This window comes from Carassius gibelio, chromosome B10 (genome assembly GCF_023724105.1).
Source record: "Carassius gibelio isolate Cgi1373 ecotype wild population from Czech Republic chromosome B10, carGib1.2-hapl.c, whole genome shotgun sequence".
NCBI lineage: Eukaryota > Metazoa > Chordata > Actinopteri > Cypriniformes > Cyprinidae > Carassius > Carassius gibelio.
In genome coordinates this window covers 5,502,840-5,530,373 of record NC_068405.1, presented here as the reverse complement: position 1 = coordinate 5,530,373, position 27,534 = coordinate 5,502,840, and the positions used below count along the sequence as shown (strand labels likewise).

Here is a 27,534-nt window from a genome sequence, read left to right as displayed (position 1 = left end):
TTAATAACAACAGCGGCGACAACAATATAACAATTGCAAATATATAAATGTAAAAAATATTTGGCAGGTCCCTTTGTTTAAGGAAATTATTTTCCTTCAATTCTTGTATTTTCAATGTACACAAACAAACAATCAAACAAACTACTAAATAATTACACGAATTAATTAATTCCACACAATGAGTAAAAGTATTTTATTTAAATGCAGCCTTTACTTATCACATTTACTTCCTTAATCAACAGCCTTGCCCAGCCGTGTTGCCAGATTAACATAATAATAAAACTAATATTACTACTACTACTAATAATAATAATAAATGCTTAATACGGCTACACGGCTATTAAAGTAATAAATAAATAATTGTATGCACAAAAAAAAATCCTTTATTAATTTTATCACCTCAAAAAGTGTCTAGAACTAACAATCTAATATTTTATAAACTATTATTATCACTTTCCATTGCTAATTACAAGTATTTTAAATATAAATGTAAAGATGGTGTGTATATGATAATGTATTTTTTTTTAAATAGCAAATACATAAATGAAGCGTACCAACGTAACGTTGGCATTACACAATTAATTAATTACGCTGATGAAAGAGGGTGGGATTTCTGTGCGCGGGATCTGGCAACCCGTTCCATGTGTTAGCTCAGCACTAGCCTGCTAGCTATTATTGGTCCATTTGTCAAAAGCAGAGCTTCTCATCTCATATAATCAAACCAAACACAGGACTTTAACAGACATATATATCGTTTGCCATTGATAGAAATGGCAGCGATTGCAGTACCAGAAAATACTAGAGTCTTTCTTCTGGACATTGAAGGAACCACGACGCCCATCACGTTTGTCAAGGTAAGAGCTCACAGAGATAATAGAACAGCATAAAATCAGTTCATCATGTGCGAGGGTTTATTGTGTTATCTTCTGCATGTAGGACATCTTATTCCCCTACATCCGAGAGAATCTGGAGGAATATCTGTCTGCTCACTGGGAGGAGGATGAATGCAAACAAGACGTGCATCTGCTCAAGAAACAGGTCAACACCTTTCAAAACACCCTTTATGCGCTTTTGACCACTTATTTTCACATGTGAAGAGGGAGTAATGCCACTGTTTCTAAACGTTATTTTAGTTTGTGCTACAAAATTGGTGTACGTTTTTGTTATTATTCGCTTTAGATGAATGTAAGTATTATATAAAAGCTTAAAATCTTTTTAGTACCTCTCATGATAATGACAAACTCAGTATGTGGCGGTAAAACAATGTTCTTATTTGAAAACAAAACAAAAATAAGTGTGTGAGCTGGTGTTCTGGAATGAGGAGGCAGTCCTCAAAGCGTTTTTTTATTTTTTTATTCAATTGTCCCAGTAACATTTTCTTGGTTAAGTAAACAACTTGCATTTAAAAAGAAAAAGGGTGGGGGAAAAATATATTTTATATTAACAATGTAATCAATATTCTATTATTTCAAGCCGTCTATGAATCTCGTCAAGTTTGTGTTTTTAAGCTATTTATATTTATTAAAATAATAACTCTATGCAGTACAATTTAAAGAAAAGTATTTTATTGTGAATGTTTAACTATTCTTTTTAATAAATAACTTACATTTTTATCCAAAGCGACTTACAAATGAGGACAATGGAAGCATTCAGGGGTGCAAAGCCAGTGTTGGTTTTGTAGGTTGTTTTGATAAACAGAGTTGTGAAGTGTATTTTTTTCGGCTCATTAAAAATTATTCTTGCTGCCGCGTTCTGGATTAATTGTAAAGGTTTGATAGAATTGGCTGGAAGACCTGCCAAGAGGGCATTGCAATAGTCCAGCCTGGACAGAACAAGAGCTTGAACAAGGAGTTGTGCAGCATGATCCGAAAGAAAGGGCTTGATCTTCTTGATGTTGAATAAAGCAAATCTGCAGGATCGGACAGTTTTAGCAATGTGGTCTGAGAAAGTCAGCTGATCATCTGTCATAACTCCAAGGCTTCCAGCTGTTTTTGAAGGAGTTATGGTTGATGAGCCTAACTTGATGGTGAAATTGTGATGAAACGATGGGTTTGCTGAAATCACAAGCAGTTCTGCCTTGGCAAGTTTGAGTTGAAGGTGATGGTCCTTCATCCAGCAAGAAATGTCTGTTAGACAAGCTGAGATGCGAATAGCTACCGTCGGATCATCAGGATGGAATGAGAGGTAGAGTTGAGTGTCATCAGCATAGCAGTGGTATGAAAAGCCATGTTTCTGAATGACCGAACTTAATGATGCCATGTAGAGAGAGAAGAGAAGTGGTCCAAGAACTGAGCCCTGAGGCACCCCAGTAGTTAGAAGTTGTGACTTGGACACCTCTCCTCTCCAAGATACTTTGAAGGACCTATCTGATCGGTAAGACTCAAATCATTGAAGTGCGGTTCCTGAGATGCCCTTTGTCAGTAGGGTTGATAGGGGATCTGGTGGTTAAACGTGTCAAAAGCAGCGGACAGATCAAGAAGGATAAGTACTGATTTGGATTCTGCTCTTGCCAGTCTTAGGGCTTCAACAGCTGAATGTCCACTTCTGAAGCCAGATTGGTTGCTGTTGAGGAGGTTGTTCTGTGTGAGAAAGACAGAAACTTGTTTGTTCAAGTGTTTTTGCAATGAAAGAATGAAGTGAAACTGGTCTGTAGTTCACTAAAAGAGATGGGTTGAGGGTGGGTTTTCGTAAGTAGTGGAGTTATACTAGCCTGTCTAAATGCACAGAAAATCACCAGTGTGAAGGGATGTGTTAATAATGTGAGTGCAGCTACAAATGCAGGAGAAATGGCTTGAAGGAGTTTCAATTCAATTCAAGTTTATTTGTATAGAGCTTTTTACGATACAAATCATTTCAAAGCAACTTTTCTACAATATTTAGTAGTAGCTTATAAGTGGTGACTGTCAGTTTATGTGCATAGATGTGCGAAGATGAACATTATTAACATCATCATTATTTGTTAGTTCTGTCTATTGATTCAGGCTTAGCATCATCTGAGGGTCAGCATCATCTCTTCTCAGGTGTTCTGGATCCAGACTGGAGCTTGTGTAAATCCTAGTTACACAAAACCGAGAAACAAAGAGGGAAATCATTAGCATAGCTGCTGTTCCAACAAAGTCAATTTAATTAGTTTAAAGGGGGGGGGGGGTGAAATGCTAGTTTTCACTCAATATCCTGTTAATCTTGAGTACCTATAGAGTAGTACTGCATCCTTCATAACTCCAAAAAGTCTTTAGTTTTATTATATTCATAAGAGAAAGATAGTCTGTATCGATTTTTCCCGGAAAAACACGAGCGCCCGGAGGCGTGACGTGTGGGCGGAGCTAAAGAATCACGAGCGCCAGTAGGCTTTTGCGTTGAGAGCGTTTGGAAACTGTGACTTTACCGTGAGGAAAAAAACATCATCCAAAACAAACCATGGCTAACAGTCAGATTCAGCCGTTTATTTATGATCCAGAATCAGATCCCGAGGCTGAAACTGAACGAGAGCAGCAGCAGCAACGACTCGCTCTGAGCGGGGCTCGAACCCGAGTCTCCGGCATGGGAGGGGACGCACTAACAAGGAGACAGAGATATCTTAAGCAGTTTTACTCACCTGCGGTTCCAACACACGATCGTGACCCTTTTTCGTTGGGATTGCATCATCCTTAAGAAATAAACGATACGCAAATCCGTCGTCAAACTGGGCCTTGTTTGTAAAACAATCATCTTCGAAATGCAGGGAACAAACACAAACACTTGCACAACTCCGTTGATGCTCTGTAAAAATAAACTCCATCCACTGGTCCCTTAATGCTGTTTCTCTTTTGGTAATCTGTGCAGGGTTGTCTTGCCCTGGCAACCAAAAACACACTCCTTTTGTGACATTTCGCTACGCTCTCGCTCTGATCAGTGAAGTCTGTTGTGCTCTCAGTGCTCTGCTATACGGGAGCGCGCGCTCTTCCGGCAGAAGCTACCTCAGGACCCATATAAGGAAATTCCAATCCATCTAACGTCACACAGAGCCATACTCGAAAAAAAAAACTTTCAGAAACTTGTGACAAACCGGAAGGAGTATTTTTGGAACAGAAATACTCCTTCAAATGTACAACTTAATTTTTGAAACTCTGTCCATGTTTAGCATGGGAATCCAACTCTTTAACAGTGTAAAAAACTCAGTATGCATGAAATAGCATTTCACCCCCCCCCCCCTTTAACCCAAGCTAAAGAATAAGAAAGCGCATTTGATCAGATGCAACTCCAGTCACAATTTATGAGATGCATTATTCGAATGCTTGGTGAAAGAGATGCTTTTTTAATCTAGATTTAAACAGAGATGTTTAAGATGAGATGGAATTGGATCAAGCGGGCAAGTAGTAGTATGATAAGAAAGGATGAGTTTGGAGACTTCTGCCTCAGAAGGATGTGAATGAGTGTATGTTTGCTGGTGAGATGTGCTTGACTGATTGTGGTGTGGAACAATGTGCACTGATGGTTTTAATTTTATTAATGAAAAATGTGGCAACATCGTCCCCTATTAGGGTTGATGCAGGAGGAGGACAAAGAAGCGAGGAAAATGTTTTAAAAAGCATACGAGAGTTAGATGTATTGTTAATTTCGTTATGGTAGTATGTGCTTTTAGCAGTGGAGACATTAGCAGAGAAGGAAGAGAAGGAGTGACTGATACACATTAAGGTCCGTAGTATTTTTCGATTTACACCATATATAATAATATAATAATCTTTATTTATTCCTTAAAAAAACTTAGTTTTATTAATATTCATTATGACACAGTTTCTTCATGTTAAACCAGACTTTTATTTTGACAGGCTGCCTTGAAGAATTTGCAGCTGCTGTGTATGTGATCTGATGGTAGTTTTGTAAAAGTGAACGGTAAAATGCTAATGAAGTGACTCTCAGAGCAGCTGGAGATGATATTTCTGTATTCATATCATCATAGTGAGACCACAGAAGCTGAAAACACCACGAGCATCATCTGCACTTTTTTTTTTTTTGTGTATGTAGTATTCATTCATTGATGTCGAATGCTTCCACAGATTGTAGTATTACTAAAGCGTTTCACCTGAGCATTGCAAATCATGTATATTGCTTGTTTCTTGTTAACGGTATCTCCACAATAAGCACTGAATTAATCACAGGCTTTCTGTTGTAAGATTGCACAAGGTAAATATGAGAGTGACATCTCGTGGTGAAAACGAATGATAAGATTCACGTTAACCACATCTTGAATTAAATGTTTGCTAAAAAAAGTAAAAGGTCGATTTGTGGTTTTTGAAAATCGATATCAATTAAAAAAAACGACAACGACAACATTAGGTTCAAAATCAAAGCCGAGCATTGCTGGTAAATTTACCTGCTGGTGCCACTATTGAACAGTGTTTCTTTTTGATTCATACAGTTTTAATGTTATTTTGTAATATGAGTGTGTGTATATATTTTATTATAAAACAGATAGTTGACTTCCGGTATGCCTCGTGGTGAATAGACGTGGTTGGAAGTCGCTCTGTGAACACACATTTGTTTTCTTTTTAGCAGTGCTATTTATTTAGTCATTTTTTATTACATATTCGATTTTATGTTACATTAATAAGGAAAAAATGCCAAAACCAGGAAAATCAGGGCGAAATATTGTGGAAATGCTGACTGACAAAGGGAGCGACCAAGCTACTAAGGCTAACGGTAGTGCTTCAGTACAGGTGGAGGAAGAGATCACGCCAGCTTCCTTGAAGGACCTAATTTCATCCACCATCCGTTCAGAAATCTCGTCACTACGATCTGAATTTCTGTCTGAAATTCGTTCTGCCGTTTCCACATTACAAACAACCCTGTCATCACAAGCTCTAAAGATCGGGGACATTGAAGAGGCACTCAACGACTCAGACGGCCGGTTGACGGCGGTGGAGAAACTGTGCAGCACGCTGCAAACAGAGAACACAAGCCTCAAACTCAAGCTGGATGACCTGGAGAACCGGTCTCGGAGGCAAAATCTAAGGATTATTGGAATACCAGAGGGCTCAGAGGGCCAAAATCCGGTTGCTTTTATGGCCTCATTTTTTACTGAACTGTTTGGAGACGGCGCCTTTAAGCGACCTCTGGAAATTGATCGAGCTCATCGTGTCGGACAAAAATCTCAGCAAAGCGCTTTTTCTAGACATATGCTGGTCCGACTCCACCATTACCAAACCAAAGAACTCATATTGAAGCTGAGTCGCGAACTGGGCTCTTTGGAGTTTAATGGTGCGGTTGTCCGTATCTTCCCGGACATGTCTGCTGAGGTGGCGAGACGCCGCGCTGAATTCAAAGACGTGAAAACAGCACTCCGCAATGCTGGCATCACCTACGGAATGTTGCATCCCGCCAGACTCCGCGTTGACTTCCAAGGACAACGCCATCTATTCCAGACCCCGCAGGCAGCGATGGACTTTGTTAGTACGGTCATTAAGTCTGCAACCAGCAAGGATTGAGCTACGGACATGTTTAACATTTAAAAAGAGTTCGTTACCCTGTTTTAAGCGTGTGTTTGTGTTATGAAAAGGGAGGTAGGTAATTTAGTAAAACATTCAATCCTGAGTCGCTAAAATGTGACCATTCTATAAACTGAATACTGAGTTGGATGCCATCCTACTGCTCTGCCTTTTTTTCTGGTTTAGATGCCATTCACCATATAGCCTACTGCTAAAAGAATAAACTATACTTAACTCCTGTTCACGGAGCACTGCCGAAAGGGCAGCTAAAGTTGCAAGAGCTAGTTAACGTAGCTGTTTTGTACCTGTCTGTTATGTTCCTTTCAGTCAGGTCTGTTATTGTTTCGTATGTTACGAAGCATTTTTTTCTTTTCTTTTTTTTTCTTTTTTTTTTTCTTTTTATTTTTTTTCTGCACCTTCAGCCATCTCTTATATGCCAGCACTTTTTGTCATGCTCTATTTTAAAAATTATTATTTTTCCCCTAACAATATTGAGCTAAGGTTTATTACCAATGCTTAATACATTCCAGGGGAGGGGGGACATTGTTAAATTAATTAGTTGGAACGTAAAGGGATTAAATAATCGAGTGAAAAGTATAAAAATATTTTCCAATTTATTTAAGTTGAAGGGAGATATATGTTTTTTGCAGGAAACCCACCTTAAGAACTCCAGCCATAAAAGTTTGATGAGGTCATGGGTTGGACAGGTGTTCCACTCTGGATTTAATTGTAAAGCTAGAGGTGCAGCAATTTTAATTAACAAGAATACTCCATTTAATCCTTCTAAAGTTATTTCAGACCCCAACGGTAGATATGTGATTGTTTCAGGCACTCTTTATGGTAATCAAGTTGCTTTAGCAAGCGTTTATGCTCCTAATTGGGATAATCCAGACTTCTTTGTAAATCTTTTTTCTAATTTTCCGGACCTGAATCTTTACCAACTGATTATGGGAGGTGACTTTAATTGTGTCCTGAATACTGTATTAGACAGGTCCTCCCCCAGACCAAGTACCCTGTCCCAATCCTCTAAAACAATTAACTCCTTTTTGGAGTGGTACGGTATAACTGATATATGGCGCCATTTGAATCCCACTTCTAAAATGTTTTCTTTTTTTTCTCCAGTTCATCATACTTATTCACGTATCGATTATTTTATCATTGACAGCAAACTTATTCCTTTAGTCAAGTATTCATCCTATGGAAGTATAGTCATCTCTGATCACGCCCCAGTAATTCTCGATCTGGCCCTCCCTGGGGGTTCTATAATTTCACATTTTTGGAGAATGAATGTATTACTCTTATCAGATAGCCGCTTTGTAGAATTTATCTCCGAAAAGATCAGTACTTTTCTTGAGGTTAACTCTACTGAAGGAATTTCTGTATCTCTTCTCTGGGACACGCTCAAAGCTTATTTGCGTGGAGAAATAATTTCTCGTTCTGCTTATATCAAAAAGGTGCGGGATAGAAAGCTCTGCGAACTCTCTAGACAGATTGGTCAGTTAGACCAAAAATATGCACTAAGTCCAACCCCATTACTATATAAGGAAAGGGCTTTTTTGCTTTCCGAATATAATCTTCTTTCCACTAACCATGCTGAACACCTTTTACTTAAGTCACGTCATCGATTCTATGAGTTTGGCGATAAACCAAGCAAAGCACTTGCATTACAACTTAGGCTGCAAACTGCAAGGAGCTTTATTGCTCAAATCCAAGACACAGCAGGGAATAGTATATCAGACCCTCAAGAAATTAATAATCAATTTAAACTGTTTTATTCTTCGCTGTATCAGTCAGACTCCCTCAAAGATGCTAATCTTATTGATCACTTTTTTGAAAATCTTTACATCCCTCAAATTAGTAACGAGTCAAAAACCAAATTAGATGATCCTATTAGACTAACCGAAATTCAGCAAGCTATTGCTCAGATGCAGAGCGGGAAAAGCCCAGGTCCTGATGGCTTTCCTTCTGAGTTTTTAAAGAAGTTCTCTCTCCAGCTCTCCCCACTACTACTTTCGGTTTTTGAAGAATCCCTAAATGATGGGCATCTTCCTCCCTCTATGCGGCAGGCGTCAATATCATTGATCCTGAAACCTAACAAAAATCCACTAGACTGTGGGTCCTATCGTCCAATTTCCCTTCTTAATGTAGATGTGAAAATCCTGGCTAAGATTCTCTCTCTAAGGTTGGAATCTGTTATTCAAGACATTATTCACCCGGATCAAACTGGATTCATAAAAAACAGACAAAGCTTCTTTAACCTTAGGAGGCTGATGAACATAATTTATACCTCATCAGACTCATACATGCCAGAAGCCCTAGTCTCTCTTGACGCGGAGAAAGCTTTTGACCGCGTTGAGTGGGACTATTTATTTTCTACATTAAAAAAATTTGGGTTTGGTGATAAATTTGTGTCCTGGGTAAAACTTCTATATTCTTCCCCTGTTGCATCGGTAAAAACGAATGGTATTAGTTCTGAATATTTCTCTCTTCACCGTGGGACAAGACAGGGCTGCCCCCTGTCCCCACTTTTGTTTGCTATAGCTATAGAACCTCTTGCAATCTCTTTTCGTTCTAACTGTAATATCACTGGCATCCATAGAGCAGGAAAAGAACAGAAAATTTCCCTCTATGCTGATGATGTAGTATTATATATTTCAAATCCAGAATCTTGTCTTCCACATGTTTTAAGTATTTTAGAACAATTTGGTAGCGTCTCAGGTTATAAATTAAACTTGCATAAGAGTGAATTTTTTGCAATCAACACAGTTGCAAGAGATCTTTTAGCATCAAATATTCCATTTAAATCAGCTTCAGATAATTTCCGTTACTTGGGAGTTACAATAACACGAAAACATGTCGATCTATTCAAACATAACTTTATTCCAATCTTGGAGAGAACAAAAGAGGATCTTGTTAGGTGGAAAACTTTGCCACTCTCATTGGTAGGTAGAATTAATGCCATAAAAATGAATATTTTACCCAAATTTTTATTTTTATTCCAAAATATTCCGGTATTTATACCAAAAGCATTCTTTAAATCCCTGGATCGAATGATTTCAGATTTTATTTGGAACGGAGGCCCAGTAAGAATACAGAAACTTTTTCTTCAGCAGCCCAAAAGATTAGGTGGATTTGCACTTCCATACTTCTTATTTTACTACTGGGCAGCAAACATTCATAGCATTTTATATTGGAGTCAGTCGCATTACGGTCTTTGTCACTGGGTGCCGGCATGGGTTGAAATAGAATGTGAGTCTTGTAGCCGAGTTTCTTTACATGCTCTGTTATGTTCTTCTATTCCTATAAAATTTTCCCACTATTCTTCAAACCCTTTAGTTCTGCATAGTCTAAAAATTTGGCAACAATTTAGAAAACACTTTGGCTTTCAGAAAATGTCGGGTCTGTCTCCTATATATAAAAATCCGTCTTTTTTAGCTTCCATTTCAGATGGAGCCTTCGCATTATGGTTTAGAAGGGGCATTGTAAATATTAATGATCTCTTCCACGATAATACTTTTGTTACTTTTTCATACCTATCAGACAAATTTAACCTTCCGAAAACTCACTTCTTTAGATATCTTCAGACTCGCGAATTCATAAGAAATAAATTCTCTCACTTTCCTCATGCACCTCAGAAACAAGAGATTGATCAAGTTTTAGAAATAAAAGTCTCTAAAGGTGCTGTTTCTAATATTTACAAAACTATTTTTTCTTTTACTGCTCACTCAAATTCCTCACCCATGTCTAATATTAAACAGAACTGGGAATCCGATCTTAATCATGTCTTTACAGGTGAAGAATGGTCAAAGGTCCTTCGTCGAGTTCATACCACTTCTATTTGTGCTCGTCACTCACTAATACAGTTTAAGCTCTTGCATAGAATATACTGGACGAAAGCTAAACTATCCAAAATTTACCCGGATCTCGATCCTACGTGTGACCGATGTCGTCAAGCCCCGGCTACTCTCTTCCACACTTTTTGGCTTTGCCCAGCATTAACCTCTTTCTGGACCTCAATTTTCAAGTCAATCTCGAATGTTTTCATGTTAGATGTTGAACCCTGCCCCTTAGTGGCATTATTTGGTCTTAATCCCTCAAATGTATCTTTATCATCTTTACAGTCAAATGCTTTAGCTTTTTGCTTAATAATTGCCAAAAGGCTTATACTGTTGAACTGGAAAAACCCTCTTCCACCCAGCTACTCTCATTGGATGCACGACCTGTTGCAGTTTATTCAAATAGAAAAAATTAGATTTACTATGATTGCCAGAACAGAACAATTTCATATGATTTGGCAACCTTTTCTTTTGCATTTTAAAAAATAATATTTTTTCTAGAAATAACCATTTATGAAACCATTCTTTTGCATTTGACCCTAGTTGTTTTTTTCCTCTCTCTCTCTCGCCCTTGTTTGTTTAAGAAACAAAGTACATAAAAAAGGGGAAATAAATTGTATTTGTTTTCTAGACAGATGGCTTTGATTGGTAAAAAAAGAAGGAAAAAAAAAGGTGTAAAGGTGTTGTAAGGTTCTTTTGTTTGGTTGTTGTTGGTTTTTTTTAAATCTTTTTTTTTTTATTTTTTGTTTTTTTTTTTACTTTCTTTCCTTAGTAATATTTAGTCTTGCTGTATTTTATTTTTATTGCTACCAGATTGTATATGCATATTACACTACTAGTATTTATACTATTATTGGTAATGCACTAGCATGTTTTGTAGCAAGCAGATATATGTGTGTATGTATGTGTGTATGTATGTGTGTATATATATGTATATATGCATGTGTGTGTGTGTGTGTATGTATATATATATATATATATATATTTCTTTCCTTCTTTTTTCTTTGAGTCAGAGAGTAAGAAATGCGATTGTTTAATTTCATCTGCATATTTTGTATTATTATTATTGATCAGTATGTTGATACAAACTTTGTATTGTTTTTCCACTTTCTTTCTGATTGGTAAAATACCAATAAAAAGAGTTAAACTAAAACAGATAGTTCCGGTCCTTGATTCTGATTGGCTGAGCCACATTTGAAGCTGTTGTAAATTACTCTACAAACACACACCTTTGTTTACTTCTGTGTGTTGCTCGGCAACCACTTTGTTGGAACCACAGCGGTTTCTGAGGAACTACATTGTTTGGTGGAAGAATACTGTTTTTATTAATATCATTACACTTCATTTGCTCTGTTTAATTTTGTGAAACCGTAACAATTTTATAAAAGCAGTAAACCCGGTGAAGCCATGGTTCACAGTTATTTTAGAAGAGCTAAGGGGCTTTAAAAAAAATTTCTCATTCAATATTGTGCCTCGTCGGATGTAAATGCACCATCCGTGTCTAATACTACAGTGCATGGGGACCGATACCAATGGACAGTGCAGTGCACTTACTGGGATGCAGTGGCTCACACTGAACCCTGTGTGTGTTTCAGGCTGAAGAAGACCTGCGGCTGAATAAAGCGTGTCACGTTCATGCGGTGGACCAGACGGTGCACACAGACGAGGAGAAGGCCATCCGGGAGGTGGTGGAGGGCGTCCTGTGGCAGATGGCAGCGGACAGAAAGAGCACTGCGCTCAAACAGCTGCAGGGACACATGTGGAGAGCTGCGTACATGACGGGGAAAATCAAAGGCCAGTAAGTAACCAGCACAAACAGCCCTTGTGTGTGCTGACCTCAACGGTAAATCGTCTTCTTGTTTATTAAGAAATGAGCTTTAAATACAGGCTGTCAAATCAGCTTGTGGCTTGCAGCTGGCATCCACATTTTTAGTCAGTATTCATTAGGGATGTAACGATGAAGCACTCAAAATAGTTTGAGATGTTAAACAATTGGAGTAGGAGTTTATATGAAAGTAAAGTTTACACTGCATTTTCTTTCCATCTTGCCTCTGAACGATGCATAGTATTCATAACAGATTGTCTTAAAGGCGGTGTAAGTGATTTCTGAAACATTCAACCATCAAAAGTGTCATCAATCTTAAACTTGTAATCTATCCTATGCAGAAGCTGATTATATAGTTGCTGTATGCAGTGAAAGCGAGTTGTGTTGTTGTTTTGCTGTGGTTTTGTGGCAGGGTGTACCAGGATGTGGTTCCAGCCATCAGACGCTGGAGACATCACGGTCTGAAGGTCTACATCTACTCTTCAGGAAGTGTGGAGGCGCAGAAGCTGCTCTTCGGTTATTCTGTCCAAGGCGATCTCTTAGATGTAAGCTAATCTATCAGATGGGTTTCTCTCTCTAAACAACAGGAAGCCGTTTCTTGTGCTCGCGTCAGATTCAGATCTGCAGTCTGGATGTGGGTCTTGTGCATCGTTCATTACTGTGATTGATTATGTAAAGAGTCATTTCCTGTAGGCAAGTCATTATTGGTATTGTTCAGATGCTGTGTCACTCTGGTTTATTTCACACTGATGTCCAGCCGATTGTACAGTATTACAGTGGCTTTTCTAAATTATCAGTGTCTATTGGTTTAATTACCTTTTTTTATATATATATATATATATAAGATGCCAGCAGTAATGTTATTTTATTAGTGGTGGTATATGGAAGCGTATGGGTAGCAATATTCAATTTGGGATGTAATATGCAAAATGATAATGCAATTATGTGCCCAGCTATATCTGATTCAAATATTATGCTGATTAACAGTGAGCGGTGGTTTCAGACATTACAGTGCTTCACTCGCACTGACTCTTATTCTGCCTGAAAGAATGAAAAGACAGAGCTGAAGGTGGAGCGATTCGACCAATCAGATGAAAGGAGCGTTTCAGCTCCGCCCACAAGTGCGAATGAAATATTGAAGCCATATACCGAAATGATCAAATCGTACACGGGCCAACTGTCTTGTCCATGTTTTCTCACTTGAATTCTCTTCTTGAGATTTGAGTCTCTGACCGTCTGCAAGCCCCGCCTTGTTCACGCAGTGATTGACAGGGCGGGAGGGGGCGGAGACGTGATCTGCTCGGAATGCTTTTTCAATGTACACATTGAATTTTGCTACATTCATTGCGGGTCATTGAATGAAAATGCAATCATAAGTGTCTTCACTGTGGGTGTTAATGCATTTGAGAAAAATAGCATTTAAATGATCAGTTTTTGCTTGAACATGTTATACATATCTAATCATTTCTGTAATACATTTTCATTTTAATTTTGCAACTTATAAAGCATTAAAATTAGTATTATTTTACATTTTAGAACTGGTGTATGAAATTATGTAATTTTCATTTTCATTTTGCACCAAACATTGCACAAATGTATTGGAAAATGTTAATGTAAATACAGTAATACATTGTCATTTTACATATTGCATCCCAAATTGAATATTGCTACCCATATGCTTCCATAGTGTTAGACTAGTGTCGTATTAATTCATATTTTGAATAAGTATCTTTTATATTTTTATTTTTTAATTTTACTTTTAGGTAAAATTCACGTTTTCTTTTGGGATGCATTAGTATTTATTTAATTAAAATGGTAAAAAAAAAAAAAAAGGTCAAATATTTGAAATATTATTATAGAATTAATATTTTTAACTAACTTTTATTTCTATATCAGTTTTCATTCTAGAAAAGTATAATAATAATAATAATTATTATTATTATAATTATTATTATTTGTTTTTAGCTGTAATTTATTTTTGTTTTCGCACTCAGTTATTTACCAAAGCTAAGTTTGTTTTTCCATCTAATATTTGTGCGTGTGTTTATATATAGATATATATTTATATATAAGGATGACAACACTGGTGTTCTTTTTCCCATTAGTTTTTTATTTTTCTTTTCTTTTTTTTATTTCTATTTATAATATATATATATATATATATATATTAAAAAAGCAGTAGTAACTTATGGTATTTCAGTAGAGGTAAAAGTTAATAATGCAAAGTGATCTAGAAAGGATTATAAATGACAATCACGTGTGCCTACATGGGTGGAATTAAAGCCAAGAAACAGTGATCCATCCACAGGAAAATTTGAAATAAGTGTGTCCTTGAAACAGATACACAAGTTTAAATGAGTTAAAATTTTACATTTTATTTTCTCAGCTGTTTGATGGTCACTTCGACACTAACATTGGTGCCAAAGTAGAAAGTAAGAGCTATGAGAACATCGCGGAGAGGATCGGATGCCAACCGGAGGAAATCATGTTCTTAACCGACGTCACACGAGGTACAAACACGCTTTTCATTTTCAATACATGCTTGTTCCGCAATCACATGAGGGTTGAGTGTTAATTCAGCTTCATTAAATCTCCTTTACAGAGGCGAAGGCAGCAGAGGATGCTGGGGTGAGCGTGATCATGGTAGTCAGACCTGGTAACATGGAGTTAACCGAAGAGGAGAGGAAGCATTATAGGATCATCACCTCTTTCAGCCAGTTAGAACTGAGCGGGAACGTTTGACAGCGCAGAGCCAGGGTCACAGCATCAGATCATGTGAAACCAGCCGCTACTGTCTGTTGTTATTCTGCTGGACTCAAACGCCAAGCCTCCCAGGTGCTTGTTTTTTACACTGAAACCCATCTATGAATTATCATACACTTACATTCTCCGTGAATGTTTTATATGCTGTGTTAATGTGTAGCATATGACATGTTCATGTCTTTATCCCCCACATGTGCAGTGATATAAAATATGATAACCTGCCAACTAGACACAGGTTTAGTGTGATTGTACCTCATGTCTTATAAACCTCGATCTTAAATGTTGTTGTAAAATTTTATTTCAAATGGAAACATCGAACAAATCACATTTGTAACATCTAGATACACCAGCACCTGAGAACAGATGTCTGTTTTAGTGACAAAATACAGGTTTATGACCAATGTCAGAGATGTTTTACAATCCTCAACATCAAGTATAAAAAAAAAAAAAAATGTATAAGGTTAAGCAGGACAGTCTCAAAATTAAATGCGGTTGCATGAATACAATACATCTGATTCAATTTCAAATGGAGTTTCTTCTTGATATTGAAGGTATAGTTTACCCAAAAATACAAATAATTTACTCCCCCTCAATTTGTTACAAATCTGTATGTTCTGTTGAACACAAAAGAGGATATTTTGAAGAATGTTGATGGTAGCCATTGACTTCCATTGTATTTAATTTTTTTTTATACTATGGCTATCAGCAACTGTTTGCTTACCAACGTTCTTCAAAATATCTTAATGTTCAACAAATGAAAGAAACTACAGGTTTGGAACAACTTGAGGGTGAGTAAATGATGACAAAAGTTTTATTTTGGTTTGAACTGTCCCTTTAAATGAAGTTTCCAAACCTGTATGCGGTGTCTTCAGAAGCTTCCACAGGAAAAAAAAAAATAAAATAACAGCATATGGATTTGAAGTAACCAAAAGGGTAAACAACAACAGAATATAAACTGTGATTCTTAAAGCTGCAGTAGGTAACTTTTGACGCTCTAGCGGTTAATAAACTGCTTGCGTCTTGTGGAAGAACATCGTAGCCGTAACTACTTCTCTCTGTTTATGTCTATGAAGAATCACAAAGGTACTGGGTTACTCCGCCGCGGTACCCCCGAAGCAATCTAAAATAGTCCGAATATAAACACTTATTATAGGTGCACCCTAGTGATTCAGGAGAAGCCAAAAACACGGTTTGGAAAATGGATTCATGGTGTACTCGTTTATTATATACATTTTTCTACATTTTGAACACAAACAAAGTCACGGACCGCAGCTCTGATTGGTTGTTTCTTACCGGGAGCGATGGAGTTTCTGCAAATGGGAGGAGCCAGAGGAGCTTGATTTTTTTTCACAGATTATCTGTCTCATATTCTACTGTCAGGACAAAATGACAGGTTTAATAAATATGTAAAAAATATATTTTTACAAAAGTTACCTACTGCAGCTTTAAAGGTACAGGTTGTAGGACCTGCCACTAGAGGGCGCACTATCAAAACAATAGAAATCACGTGGTTTGATGATGCTAAGGAGCGAGGAATGATGGGATTTGTTGTCTTCGGAAAGATTAATCATGGATTTAATGCGAGTTCAACGATTTGCGCGAGTAGATTACATACAAAGTCAATGCAAAGACATGATCAGACTATGGATCAGACGCGATGCCCCACGTTTGGCGTGTATGCCCCATAATGCTAATCTTGTTGATCATTATAATAGCATACGTTTTCTGTAAAGATACGAATCAAAACAACTCACCTGTCGAGTAAAACACAAGCGAGATCGGCATCTCTATCTAATTGAAGTTTGTCGCGAAGCTACGTCCCCATTTGTCCATGACGCTGTTGTCATGTGGTTCCTACGTCAGTAAAGGCGGTAACAAAGGGTAACTAACATCATTGACAGGCGACTGCACTGCCCCGTGTCACTGTTTAAAATGGGAATATTCTTATGATTTACAAGTAGTTCAAAACATTAGAGATATTGCTAGTAATCAGCTGGACAAAATATATAACAATAGCCTAGTGGTTTTTTATATTTTACTGCAAAGATCTTACAAATTGTACATTTAATGGATCATCTTGCTAGAAACTGTTCCTGTATTGAGATGTTCTCCAGTGTCCTTGTTGCTTCGCTCATCTGACACACAAACATGGAGCACGTCACAGTAAATCCTTGTGCATTTCCAGAATTTGTTGCTTTTGCGAAAGCCTACCAACAGGTTCAGAAGACGTACTCGTCCGAAGGTCTTCCTAGAGAGATTACATTCAGTTTACATGCAGGACTGGTCACTGGCGAACACTGGAAGAAGTACGAGGCTCCACAGACGCTGAAGAGTGGGACTAGAGCTGGTCGGACTGGTACTCGGAGACCCCGGAGAGGCTGAGTGGAGGGTCCTGCTCGTCGCTGCACACTATCTTGAAATGGAAGTGGCGAAACTCAATGGCGAACGTGGCCAGGTACATCAGGAAGAACATGACCAGAGCCCACTGAGTGCGGGCCGCGTGCATGTGCAGCCGCTGAGCCATCAGAGCGAAGTCTGAGATCTGCCATCAAGGCTGAAAATATGAGAAAGAGGAGAAGATTTTGAACAAGTGGAGGGTTAAAGCGATAGTTCACCCAAAAATGAGAGTTCTGTTATTAATTACTCATCCTCGTGTCCTTCTAAACCTGCAAGACCTCCGTTCATCTTCAGGACACAATTGAAGATATTTGTGTCGAAATCTGAGAGCTCTCTGACCCTCCCAAAAACAGCAAGGGTCCTTACACGATCAACACACAGAAACATAAAGTAATCCTGAATGAAGCTACGAGAATAGTTTTTGTGCACACAGAAAACCATAATAATGTAATCAGCGCTGTTTACTTTCATTAGAGAAGAATTTTTAAAGTGCCCCTATTATGGGTAATGAAAAGTTCATATTTTGGTTTTGGGTCATGCATGCAAGGAAAACACTTAAAAAAAAAACAATTTCATTGTCTTATGATATCCATATAATTTTTTTCTTACTTGCTCAACTCTTCTATACGATTCGCTCAATGATTCATTATTCCAAACCCCGCCTTCGCGTGACATTAGCCTGCAGTGATTGGTCGATCATGCCTTTAATGCCTGATAAAGCAGCATTTGTAAGCGCAGTGCTGCTTTATGTACAGCGTAAAAAAAAAATTGCATTTTCATTAAGACCAACAAGTGGGTGGGCAATATGCTAATGTTTCATGAAACGACTTGGGATTTGTTTTAAAAATGACTCTTATCAATGATTCAGAGTTGACTCTTTCTTTTGAGAAACAATAATTTTATACACGGTGCACTTTTAGATTTAAAACTTTGTGGGATGTTTTCATTCAATTTGAGCTGTGTTACACACTGCATGAAAGGGAACTTTCTAAAAACCATTACATGGGCACTTTAAATTATTATATTGTTTTCTTTGTGCACAAAAAGTATTCTCGTAGCTTTAATAAATTACGTTTGAACCTCTGATGACACATGGATTATTTTAACGATGTCCTTGCTACGTTTCCGTACGTTGTTCGTGTAAGGACCCTTGCTGTTTTGGGGAGGGTCAGAGAGCTCTCAGATTGCATCAGAGATGTCTTAAATTGTGTCCTGAAGATGATCGACTGTCTAACGGGTTTGGAACGACACGAGGGTGAGTAATTAATGACAGAACTCTCATTTTTGGGTGAACTATCGCTTTAAGGCTAGAAGGGAGACCGCTGTGGCTACTGGGCATGCGTGCATCAATACAGCTTAATATCTTGTCATGCTATACAATAATCATTTCTATTTTTGCATTGTTGTAAGGGGTAAGTTTAGAGTTGGGGTAGATGAAGACGTTAATAAAGCACCATCTAATAGGTAGAAAAATACATTTCTTTGTTAGTTTTCCGGTCGAAGCTGTATGTTAGTTTCCCACAGATCCTTGAAATCCTTGAAAGTTTGTGAATCTGAAAAAAAGGCCCTGGAAAGTTTAGAAAAACATGCAGATATAGGGCCTTGAAAATGCTTGAATTTATTTTGTGCAAGATGTTATCTGAAAAGAAAAAAATCCATATTTTTCCCTCTGGTCCTCTGTGTTATTTGACCAACAATTTGTGGCCCATGCATACCGATGCATACTAGCTTGCTTGATTTACGCTAGTTAACGCGCTTTTACGCGTTACGTTAAGTGTTTCCCACGTGAGGTTTTTGTGTTTTACGCTGCCGTGACGTTAGTGACCATACGTCTTCTTTTTCCCGCGCACGTCCTCTTTTTTTTTTTTTTTTTTACCTTACATTTATTTCATTTTGGACGTTCTCCTGCTGAGAAATAGAATAATTTCCATGATGAAAAGTTTGAGCATGTTATCGGTTTCATTTTGTGGTGTTCGCACACTGACTCACTGAAGGAATTCTTCAGACGGTTGTTTTCTGAGTGCCATACACAAAAATAATGACTCCTAACTCCAAGACCGTAGCCAGGAGAGTCAAAAGGTAGGTATCTGGTAGAAATTGGTCTATTTTTATGGGGGAAAGTCTTTGCATTTGAATATATTCTCACGCTGAGAAATAGGTGATAAAAATAAAATGTAAGAAAAATTAGTGTGATCAAGAGAAATTTTTCGTATCATTTTTATTTGATGTTTAATATATCATGAAAGAAATAAGGTATTCAGAAAATACTTTTTTGGTGATGTTCCCCAACTTGTGTGCTGTATGTGAATAAAATTTAGTGGTGATATCATGAAGTAATCAATTGTCTGATTCAGCGGTTCTTTTCTGTCATCACTTACATCACACATATCTTTGCATGGCTTTTTTATGTTAAATACATTTTTTGCTTAAAGTAAAGGTGTATTTTCTTTCTTTTATATCGTTATTGCCTTTTTATGGAAGCTTGTTTTTGTCTCTGAATAGTTATAAAGTAGTTATAATGTTAGTATTGCATGATATAAATTTGCAGTTCTAAGAAATATTCAGAAATTTAAAAGTTTTGAAAATGGGCTTCCCATCTTGGTGAGAATCAAGTACAGTTAAGCTTTTTTTATTATTATGCTACTTATGGAAATGGTATGCTTTCAAAAGAATATACTGTTCAGTGCATAGTGAATGCAATGTTTTCGAACACTTAATTACATGTTGCTATTAAATGAAATTGTATTATAATTTAAATTCATATTAGATTAAATTAGCCTAATTTTAGCTTTTTGACACACTTAAATAGGACTTCTTTATGTAATTTCATAATTCTATTGTCTTTTAAAATAGTATTAAAAAACAATCCAACTTCTATTCTTGCTGTTGCCGCCGGTGTAATGTTGTGACCCGTTTCACTCTCTCAAAAGAGGACACAACTAGAAATCAGTGGATAAGTTCCAGAACAGTTCAACCCAAATATTCAGATGTGTGCAGCTGATTTTATGGAGGACTTATGGTTGTTTCTATAAAGCAGAGCAGTTCAAACTTTGCATGGACAGTCTAGCTCTTCTGACTCACAGATGCTTGTTGTTTGTTTTTTCTACGATCACAAATGCAGACATGGTTTTATGTTTATGCAACGCAATGTGTAAAAAGACACTATAAAGCCCTGTTCACAATAAGAACGATAACTATAAAGATAACAATATTACCATTCACACTAGTGAACAATATCGTCTGTTCATTAAGTGCACGTGCATCTGCCGCTTTAAATTTTCCAGCTCATTATGGAAGTCTTGATTCTGATTGGCTGTCAATATTTGTATCGTTCTCCAGCTGGAAAAAAATTCTGAAAATGATTCCAACAATATCATTTCTCTGTGCCTTTATCGTTATAGATGTGGTGTGGACTCTGCTATTCTTAAATAATGAGAATGATTTTTAGAACTATATATTTATTGTTATCTTTATAGTTATCATGCTTGGTGTGAACGGACCTTATGTTAATATAATCAGTAATTATGCACCCCACTGGATGCAACAATTGCCTCGTTTGTAATGGGTTTTATTGGTTTTGTCTGGTCGTGCCGGGACACTCGTCACAATCTTAAGGGGTGTAATATTTCCGTCACACGCTTGAGGTATTCAGCCAATCACAACGTACTGGATAGCTGGCCAATCAGAGCACACCTCGCAATTCAGACCGATGAGTTTTGTAAAAATCTACACATTTCAGAAGGTGGGGTATAGAGGAGCAACAGTTATGTACAGTATATGGAAAATAATGTGTTTTTTAACCTTAAACTGCATAAACACAATTCATTACACCAAATACACAAAAATAATGTTAATAAATAACTTTTTACATGTGCTTTAGTATGTTTGTCAGCACTTAAGATTAGAGTATTACTTTAAAGTATGACCAAATGTTTTATCTATTATTATTTATATCGTTGTATTAAAATAATTGCTTTAAAATAAAATGTTTAATTTGACTTTATTACAAAGTGCACTTTTTAAAAGTGTGTTATGAATTGTAGGTTACACATTTCATTTCAAAGTGTTCGGGTTTGGTGGGGATAGTTGCATGCAATATACATGAAAGAACTGTTTTACAAAAGTAAAAGTACACTTTTTTTTTTCTTTTTTTTTTTTTTGCAAAGGGGGTGTATATAAAGTGGAAAGAGTTTTTTCATGCTGCTTTGTTTCTAAATTTTTTATGTTCAACATTTTTTTATAATTTTGGATCTGTGACTACAGGGGGTTTGTTTGAAATTACATATTTAGATAATTCGGAGCTAGATGTATGATGCATATCATCACAAATCAGGACATTCTGGCGTTATCACCCAGCTATATCATTTACTCACAGCTGGATTCATTTCTTTCTGCACAGTCAACAGTGTCAGTGCTTGCGTATGTTGTTTTTACGTATGTGAGGTTACAGTGGAAGGAAAAAGGATACAAAGCAACATGCAGGAAGTTACAGCTCCGGACAACAGGAAGCGAGGGATTCCTGCTCGCCTGCCTTCATTCCTCAGGTTGACCTTTAGGGTCATGAAAGACTGGACCCAGCAGAACAGTGTTCCTAGCCCAAAGGTCATAAACGTGCCAATGTTGTGCACCTCCTCAACGCTGGACAGCTAGATCAGCAAAACAAATGATGAATAATCACAAGAAATGCAGGCTTCTATAGTACATATTGTGAAAAATGTGGTTCAGTACTGTGTTTGCAAAAAAATACAAATAAATCATACCTGGAAATTCCCAACTAAAGTCATACCAAAGCAGGCAAGAGACAGAGCCCCCAGACTGCTGATGTTGAGCCAGGGTTTATGTGCTCTGGGCTTCAGCTGCAGATATCGCAGCACTCCCAGAACGAAGCCTGGAGCACAAGACACCATCAACATTTATTTCAAACAATTCTACATTCATTCCAAGATGTTGATGAGTTTGTTTCTTAATCAGATTTGGAGAAATGTAGCATTGCATCAGTGTCTCAGCAATGGACGCTCTGCAGTGAATGGGTGCCGTCAGAATGCCAAAACGGCTCTAATGTGTGGCTGGACTGATGTGAGAGACAAAGGAGATGGACTTCTTCACTGGAAGAAGCAACTCTTATTCTGACGGCACCCATTCACTGCAGAGGATCCACTGGTGAGACACTGATGCAATGCTACATTTCTCCAAATCTGATGAAGAAACAAACTCATCAACATCTTGAATCTTTTTTCTTTCTTTTTTTTTTTGTGAACTATTCCTAACTAAACTGATGTTCATATGATTCTGGTGGATGCAACAATTGCATCAGGCTACAATTTCAGTCTATATGAAGTGATGATTATATTAGTCGTTAGCTCTTAGCTCTTTCTGTTTATAAGACCAAGTCCTCTGACAGGATCTGAGCACCATTCATACCTACAAAGGCTGCCATGTTCATGACTTGACTGAACACACAGCTGGCAGGTGGAGCATTGCCTGCAATACTAAACAGTAAAGACAGCGCATAAGAACAGTTATCAGGCCTCTAAACGAATCATGCCATTCATATAGACTTACCTGATATATGGAGGAGGTTTTGATTCTGACCTACTAAAATAAGTAAGGAAAATAAGTTTGAAGGAGGCATAAATATTGATGTCTTAGATGAAATAACTGTCTTGCAATAAAGGGATTTGGCCTTACTTGTACTCTGCACTGAGTGGGGTGATTTTCTCACCCTCCACAGCAATGAAATACCTGTTTAGAATGAAATTATATAACACTTATCTTAACAGCAGCTTAAGTCATTGACATGGAAACAGGCAAAGCAGGCGTCAGATACTCACACGACCCAGAGACCAGCAGCTGTGAAGAAAGAAAACATTACAGGCAGAAACATCCATGGACTGCACTTCCTCATGTCTCCTCATGAACAGCCCTGCAATAAAACCAACAACATATCCTACATTTATAATGAATCACATTTAAAGTGTGTAAAGTGCAAAATTGGTTGCCCCATTTTTATATGTTTACTTATGTTTTATTTATTTGGTCCTTAATCCAGATTACTTACAAATGTTAGTCCATTACAGATTATATTATAAAAAATTGTAGTTAGTAATGTAATCTGAGTTACTTTCGGTAATGCATTCTGAGTACTTTTAAATTATTTTGACACGACTTTTACCTATAACTTGTTTTAAACGTACCATAAAATGTACCACATTTATATAAAATATATTTCACTCTTTGATATCATAAAATGCATTTAACATTAAGCTTTTCAAATCTAAACATAAGTATGATTTTTTTTGTAAGTGAACTTTAAATGAGAAAAAAAAGAGAAGAATTAGGGAAAATCTATCAATTATAAGTAAATTGCTGCCATTGTGTGAATGATATGTATTCATGTAAGCCATAAAAAGTAAGTAATCTGATTATAATTATTTAAAAATGCAATATAATCTAATTACAAGTACTTATTTTTAGTAAGATCCAGATTATACGTAATCAGTACTACTCAGCTCTGTTTATTCAATAATGTTCTTTACATGAAATAAAAAATGATAATAATTCAATAAAAAATATTTGCCACATTAGAAGATATGATTTAAAATGTAAATATGAAATCATGAACTACTGATCTCTCGAAGCATTGTGAATTATGTAACTGAATCAAAAAATATATATTTATTGCAAGTTTATTCCAAAATTTTAGTTTTTACCTTCTGAAAAGAAGTGTGCTTAATTCTAATTCTGAAAGTGCACTCGAAATAAAATGAGTGAACAATGAAACAAATGAAATAAAAGGTATCTTAATTGCACTGAGAGTGCGTAGTTTTGCAACTGTAATAAAAAAGACAATCATGTCAACATTTACTACTTTACATTATTACTCTCATCATGGATTATGGGTAGTGAGGTTCCTTATTAATAATTCAGCCATTACACCATTAAATCTCTCATATTTATATTTTATCACTTACCAACTCTTAAGGTAATAATAGGCATGAAATTTTAACTTGCAGTACCCTACTGTTGCACTTTATAGTGAATAAGACAGGAATCAAGCCACTGACCAGCCTCAAGATTTCTTGGAGAATATCTTATCTGATGTGTCGACAGGGTTCAGTCTACAGAGACAAAACCAAAAGCCCTCTGTACATCTGAAAGCATCTATGAAGCAATATGACAGCAGGTTAATCGATCACTGTGAGCCTGTAAGCCATGGTTTGGTGCTTGTGGACAGCTCCTAGTGCTGAAATAGAGACAGTGACAGAGATCAAGAGCATGTCCCTGATCCCAGATTCACACATCCAGTTACAGAAAGAGTAGGAAATGGGATAATGCATGGGCTAACTTCATTATCAGCTTGATATGATGGACTTTATCAGCCTATAATGCAAAATTTAAAAACCGTCATGGTAAATCTGTATTTCTTAAGACTCAGAATAATAAGATGCCACCTTAGTTTAGAGGACAAGCCCAAATCATAAGTATGTTCATAACTATGTTCACTTTGAATACGCGATGTTTTTTCTGTAAAGCTGTCAAAGAGCCGTATTGTCTTCGCCATTAAAATGGGAGATCATCGCGTCATTTAATAAAAGGTTTAAATCACTTTATTATGAACGACGGGTATAACCCCATACCTTTTAGGCCGACGGACTCGGTCCGGTGTTTCCCAGACAGACATTGCGCGTAGTAGTCATGTCCGATTCGCAAGCGAGTCGTTCTTTTGAACCGGTTCTTTTTAAGGATTCATACGAACCGATTCGCAAAGCATCTCAACTGAACCGCTGATAAAGGCGCTACCCAGGCCACGGGTTAGAATAGAATAGGATAGAATATAATATAATAGAATAGAATAGAATAGAATAGAATAGAATAGAATAAAATAGAATGATTTTCCTAAATTAATGAAACCAACTTTATTTAAATACGTTTTGCAAGAAAATACAATTAATTTAACGTTTATTGTCGGCATTGTTGTTTCTATATAATTATTTGTCAGATTTCAATCAACTACTATCAATTTCTGAAGAAAAAAGTAAATCCTAAATCTTTTTTTTTTTCATGGTTTGTGAATAAAAACATAATTACAGCTTCATATACAAAGTGAAACCATTATGAGAAGTAGAACAACCGGTTTTGTTGTTGTTAGATTGTGTTATCTTTAGATCATTTAGGCTATTCCACCTTTGTCAAATACACATTTACAAACATTAAAGCCAACTCAAACGAAACTGACATTTAAAAAGCTAAATATAAAGCAAACAAAAAAATGGTTGTCAAAAGTGTTTAACAACCCTGATCTGTACCACCCATTCAGTAAAAATATGAGCAGTGACAGTGTTTCTAGAGTTACATGTGAATAGCCTGCACAGTGCAAGGATACAATAACATGAATTAACATGTTCTAAGATTGTTAAAGTTAATGTGTTGGTGTGTTTCATCTTGACAAACAATGTTCACTTACCATTAAACAGGAACTGATCTGCGTTACTCAACAGAGTTGTGTGGAGTTGTGTGGAGTTACCGAGAGTTATCTGTCGATGTCAGTGTTGGGGAAGTGGCGAGTCTCACTGCTATGGATCCAGTTTAACCAGTGTTTAAGGTGCTGTTACATAAACTGAAGTCACTCAGTAACCCTTAAGTCTTAGTGTGTCTCAAATGCCATTCTGTAATCCAAATATAGAATCAGACTACTAAATAATAACTCCATGAATTACAATAGCTAAGTATAAAATCGAGATTTTTCTTAGAGTACATACTAATGTAGCTAAATCTTCTTTAGTCGAGAGCTGTAATTGTGTGGAATCCAGGGCCGTCGCCAGAACAAACCAAATGGGGGGGCATTTAATTTTCATAGGGGGGCACACTTTTTTTAATGATCTGAGACGGACCATAACATAAACCCATATTAGGCTATAACTAAAATAGACCACAATAGTCTTGTTTTGTTCAATTATTCAAATAAAATACGTTACCGTTTGATGTCAACGTCTCTGTTTATTGTCCCTTAATATTTCCAAAACCGCCAAAAATTTATTCTGAGATGGCATGCAACGCGCAGCTCAGCTGCGCAAAGGAATTGCGTACAAACAATACAATACTGTATGCTTAACTAAATGAATTGCATGATTTATATATACATATACATACACACAAACTGTATATTGTAATTTGAATGAATAAAACTACTAACACAAAAATAACATATTGAAAGGTCTGCTGCTGGAGACTTGCCATTGGCTGTTGTATTTGAATAATTAATGAGGTAGGTCTTTGCAAGGTTTTGGTGCGGTTTTGGGATTTTTTAACAGTCATTTATGAATATAATTATATTTAAAATTATGTTCTGTGTAATAATGCGTTGAATAATGAATCGTCTGAATCATTTCTGAAGGTAATGTGTTATGCATTTCTAGTGTTACCGTTGTAGTGATTACTGTTCCTGTGAGCAAAGTTCTGCTGAAACAACGTTATTAGTGCAATGATCTAAATCAATAACATCCAATATCGAACGTCTAACTGCGCATTCATACCGGCGGCGTCGGGAGCGTCAAAAATCGCTCTTGCAGCTCTGCTCACAACGCTGCAGAAAGATTGGAGAGCGCTCAGACGATCTGACGTAGACCGAATGCTTCTTTTGTCGTAAAACTGGCCGCTAAAGTAAATAGACTTGTTGATCTTATGCAGACTAACCACAAGGAGGTTAGCGTTACAAGTTAATCTCATTAAATGTTGTTGTGGACGAAATATTAAGATCCTTTACTTAAAATGAACGATCTCAGACACCTTGATCCACGTATCACTTTTAATTATTTTTTTATGCAAATAGGGACACATCATAGATTATTGCAAACGCGAAACGGCAATAATCAACCTGTCCTCTATTTTGCTTGGGAACTAATGTGATCGGAGCTGCGTCCTCTGGAATCCTCTCAAGCGGTTGACTTCTACGTTCCGATTGGTTGCTGCCCAACCGCGTCATAGCTCATTACCATAAAGTTGCCTTGATTTTAACTCCGCTCGACGCTCTCAAAGGCCAAGTCGCGCCGCGCCGCTGCTCGACGCTGGTTTACATTGAAAATGAATGACTTCCGGCCACTTTGACGCTCTCGACGCCGGCGGTGTGAATGCACAGTAATGCAAGTTTGGTTAATTGTTCTGTGCGTTACGTTTAGGGGGGCACAAAAAGTCATTTGGGGGGGCACTGCCCCCCGATGCCCCCCCTTGACGACGGGCCTGGTGGAATCAC

The 27,534-nt window shown here is 37.0% G+C and overlaps 2 protein-coding genes across 3 annotated transcripts; one reads left to right on the top strand and one right to left on the bottom strand.

Annotated features, from left to right (window-relative positions):
* The first annotated feature begins 609 nt into the window (after positions 1 to 609).
* LOC127966841 (enolase-phosphatase E1) lies at positions 610 to 15,396 on the top strand. Its single transcript, XM_052568146.1, has 6 exons — positions 610 to 854; positions 937 to 1,038; positions 11,896 to 12,098; positions 12,538 to 12,670; positions 14,512 to 14,635; positions 14,728 to 15,396. Exons 1-6 carry the CDS (start codon positions 771 to 773, stop codon positions 14,865 to 14,867), a joined length of 786 nt encoding a protein of 261 aa, XP_052424106.1. The 5' UTR covers positions 610 to 770; the 3' UTR covers positions 14,868 to 15,396.
* On the bottom strand, positions 15,169 to 25,876 carry LOC127966842 (transmembrane protein 150C). 2 transcript variants are annotated; one of them, XM_052568147.1, is made up of 9 exons: positions 25,750 to 25,876; positions 24,350 to 24,528; positions 23,117 to 23,208; positions 22,974 to 23,027; positions 22,848 to 22,880; positions 22,707 to 22,774; positions 22,046 to 22,173; positions 21,754 to 21,931; positions 15,169 to 17,423 (listed from the first exon to the last, which is right to left on the bottom strand). In XM_052568147.1, the coding sequence occupies exons 3-9, from the start codon at positions 23,188 to 23,190 to the stop codon at positions 17,227 to 17,229; spliced, it is 732 nt and encodes a 243-aa protein (XP_052424107.1). In that variant the 5' UTR covers positions 23,191 to 23,208; positions 24,350 to 24,528; positions 25,750 to 25,876; the 3' UTR covers positions 15,169 to 17,226. The 2 variants fall into 2 exon arrangements, with proteins under 2 accessions (XP_052424107.1, XP_052424108.1); XM_052568148.1 differs by lacking the exon at positions 25,750 to 25,876 and adding an exon at positions 24,923 to 25,007.
* Positions 25,877 to 27,534: the final 1,658 nt, after the last annotated feature.

What these genes read in the sequence shown, in the direction of transcription:
- LOC127966841 (XM_052568146.1), top strand. Translation starts at nt 771, where the DNA reads ATGGCAGCGATTGCAGTACCAGAAAATACTAGAGTCTTTCTTCTGGAC. An exon ending in ACGGGGAAAATCAAAGGCCA is followed by an intron (nt 12,099 to 12,537) that starts GTAAGTAACCAG and finishes GTTTTGTGGCAG; the next exon opens with GGTGTACCAGGATGTGGTTC. An exon ending in TCCAAGGCGATCTCTTAGAT is followed by an intron (nt 12,671 to 14,511) that starts GTAAGCTAATCT and finishes TTATTTTCTCAG; the next exon opens with CTGTTTGATGGTCACTTCGA.
- LOC127966842 (XM_052568147.1), bottom strand. Translation starts at nt 23,190, where the DNA reads ATGAGGAAGTGCAGTCCATGGATGTTTCTGCCTGTAATGTTTTCTTTC. An exon ending in CCACTCAGTGCAGAGTACAA is followed by an intron (nt 22,881 to 22,973) that starts GTAAGGCCAAAT and finishes TACTTATTTTAG; the next exon opens with TAGGTCAGAATCAAAACCTC. An exon ending in GAACATGGCAGCCTTTGTAG is followed by an intron (nt 22,174 to 22,706) that starts GTATGAATGGTG and finishes CTTGTGCTCCAG; the next exon opens with GCTTCGTTCTGGGAGTGCTG.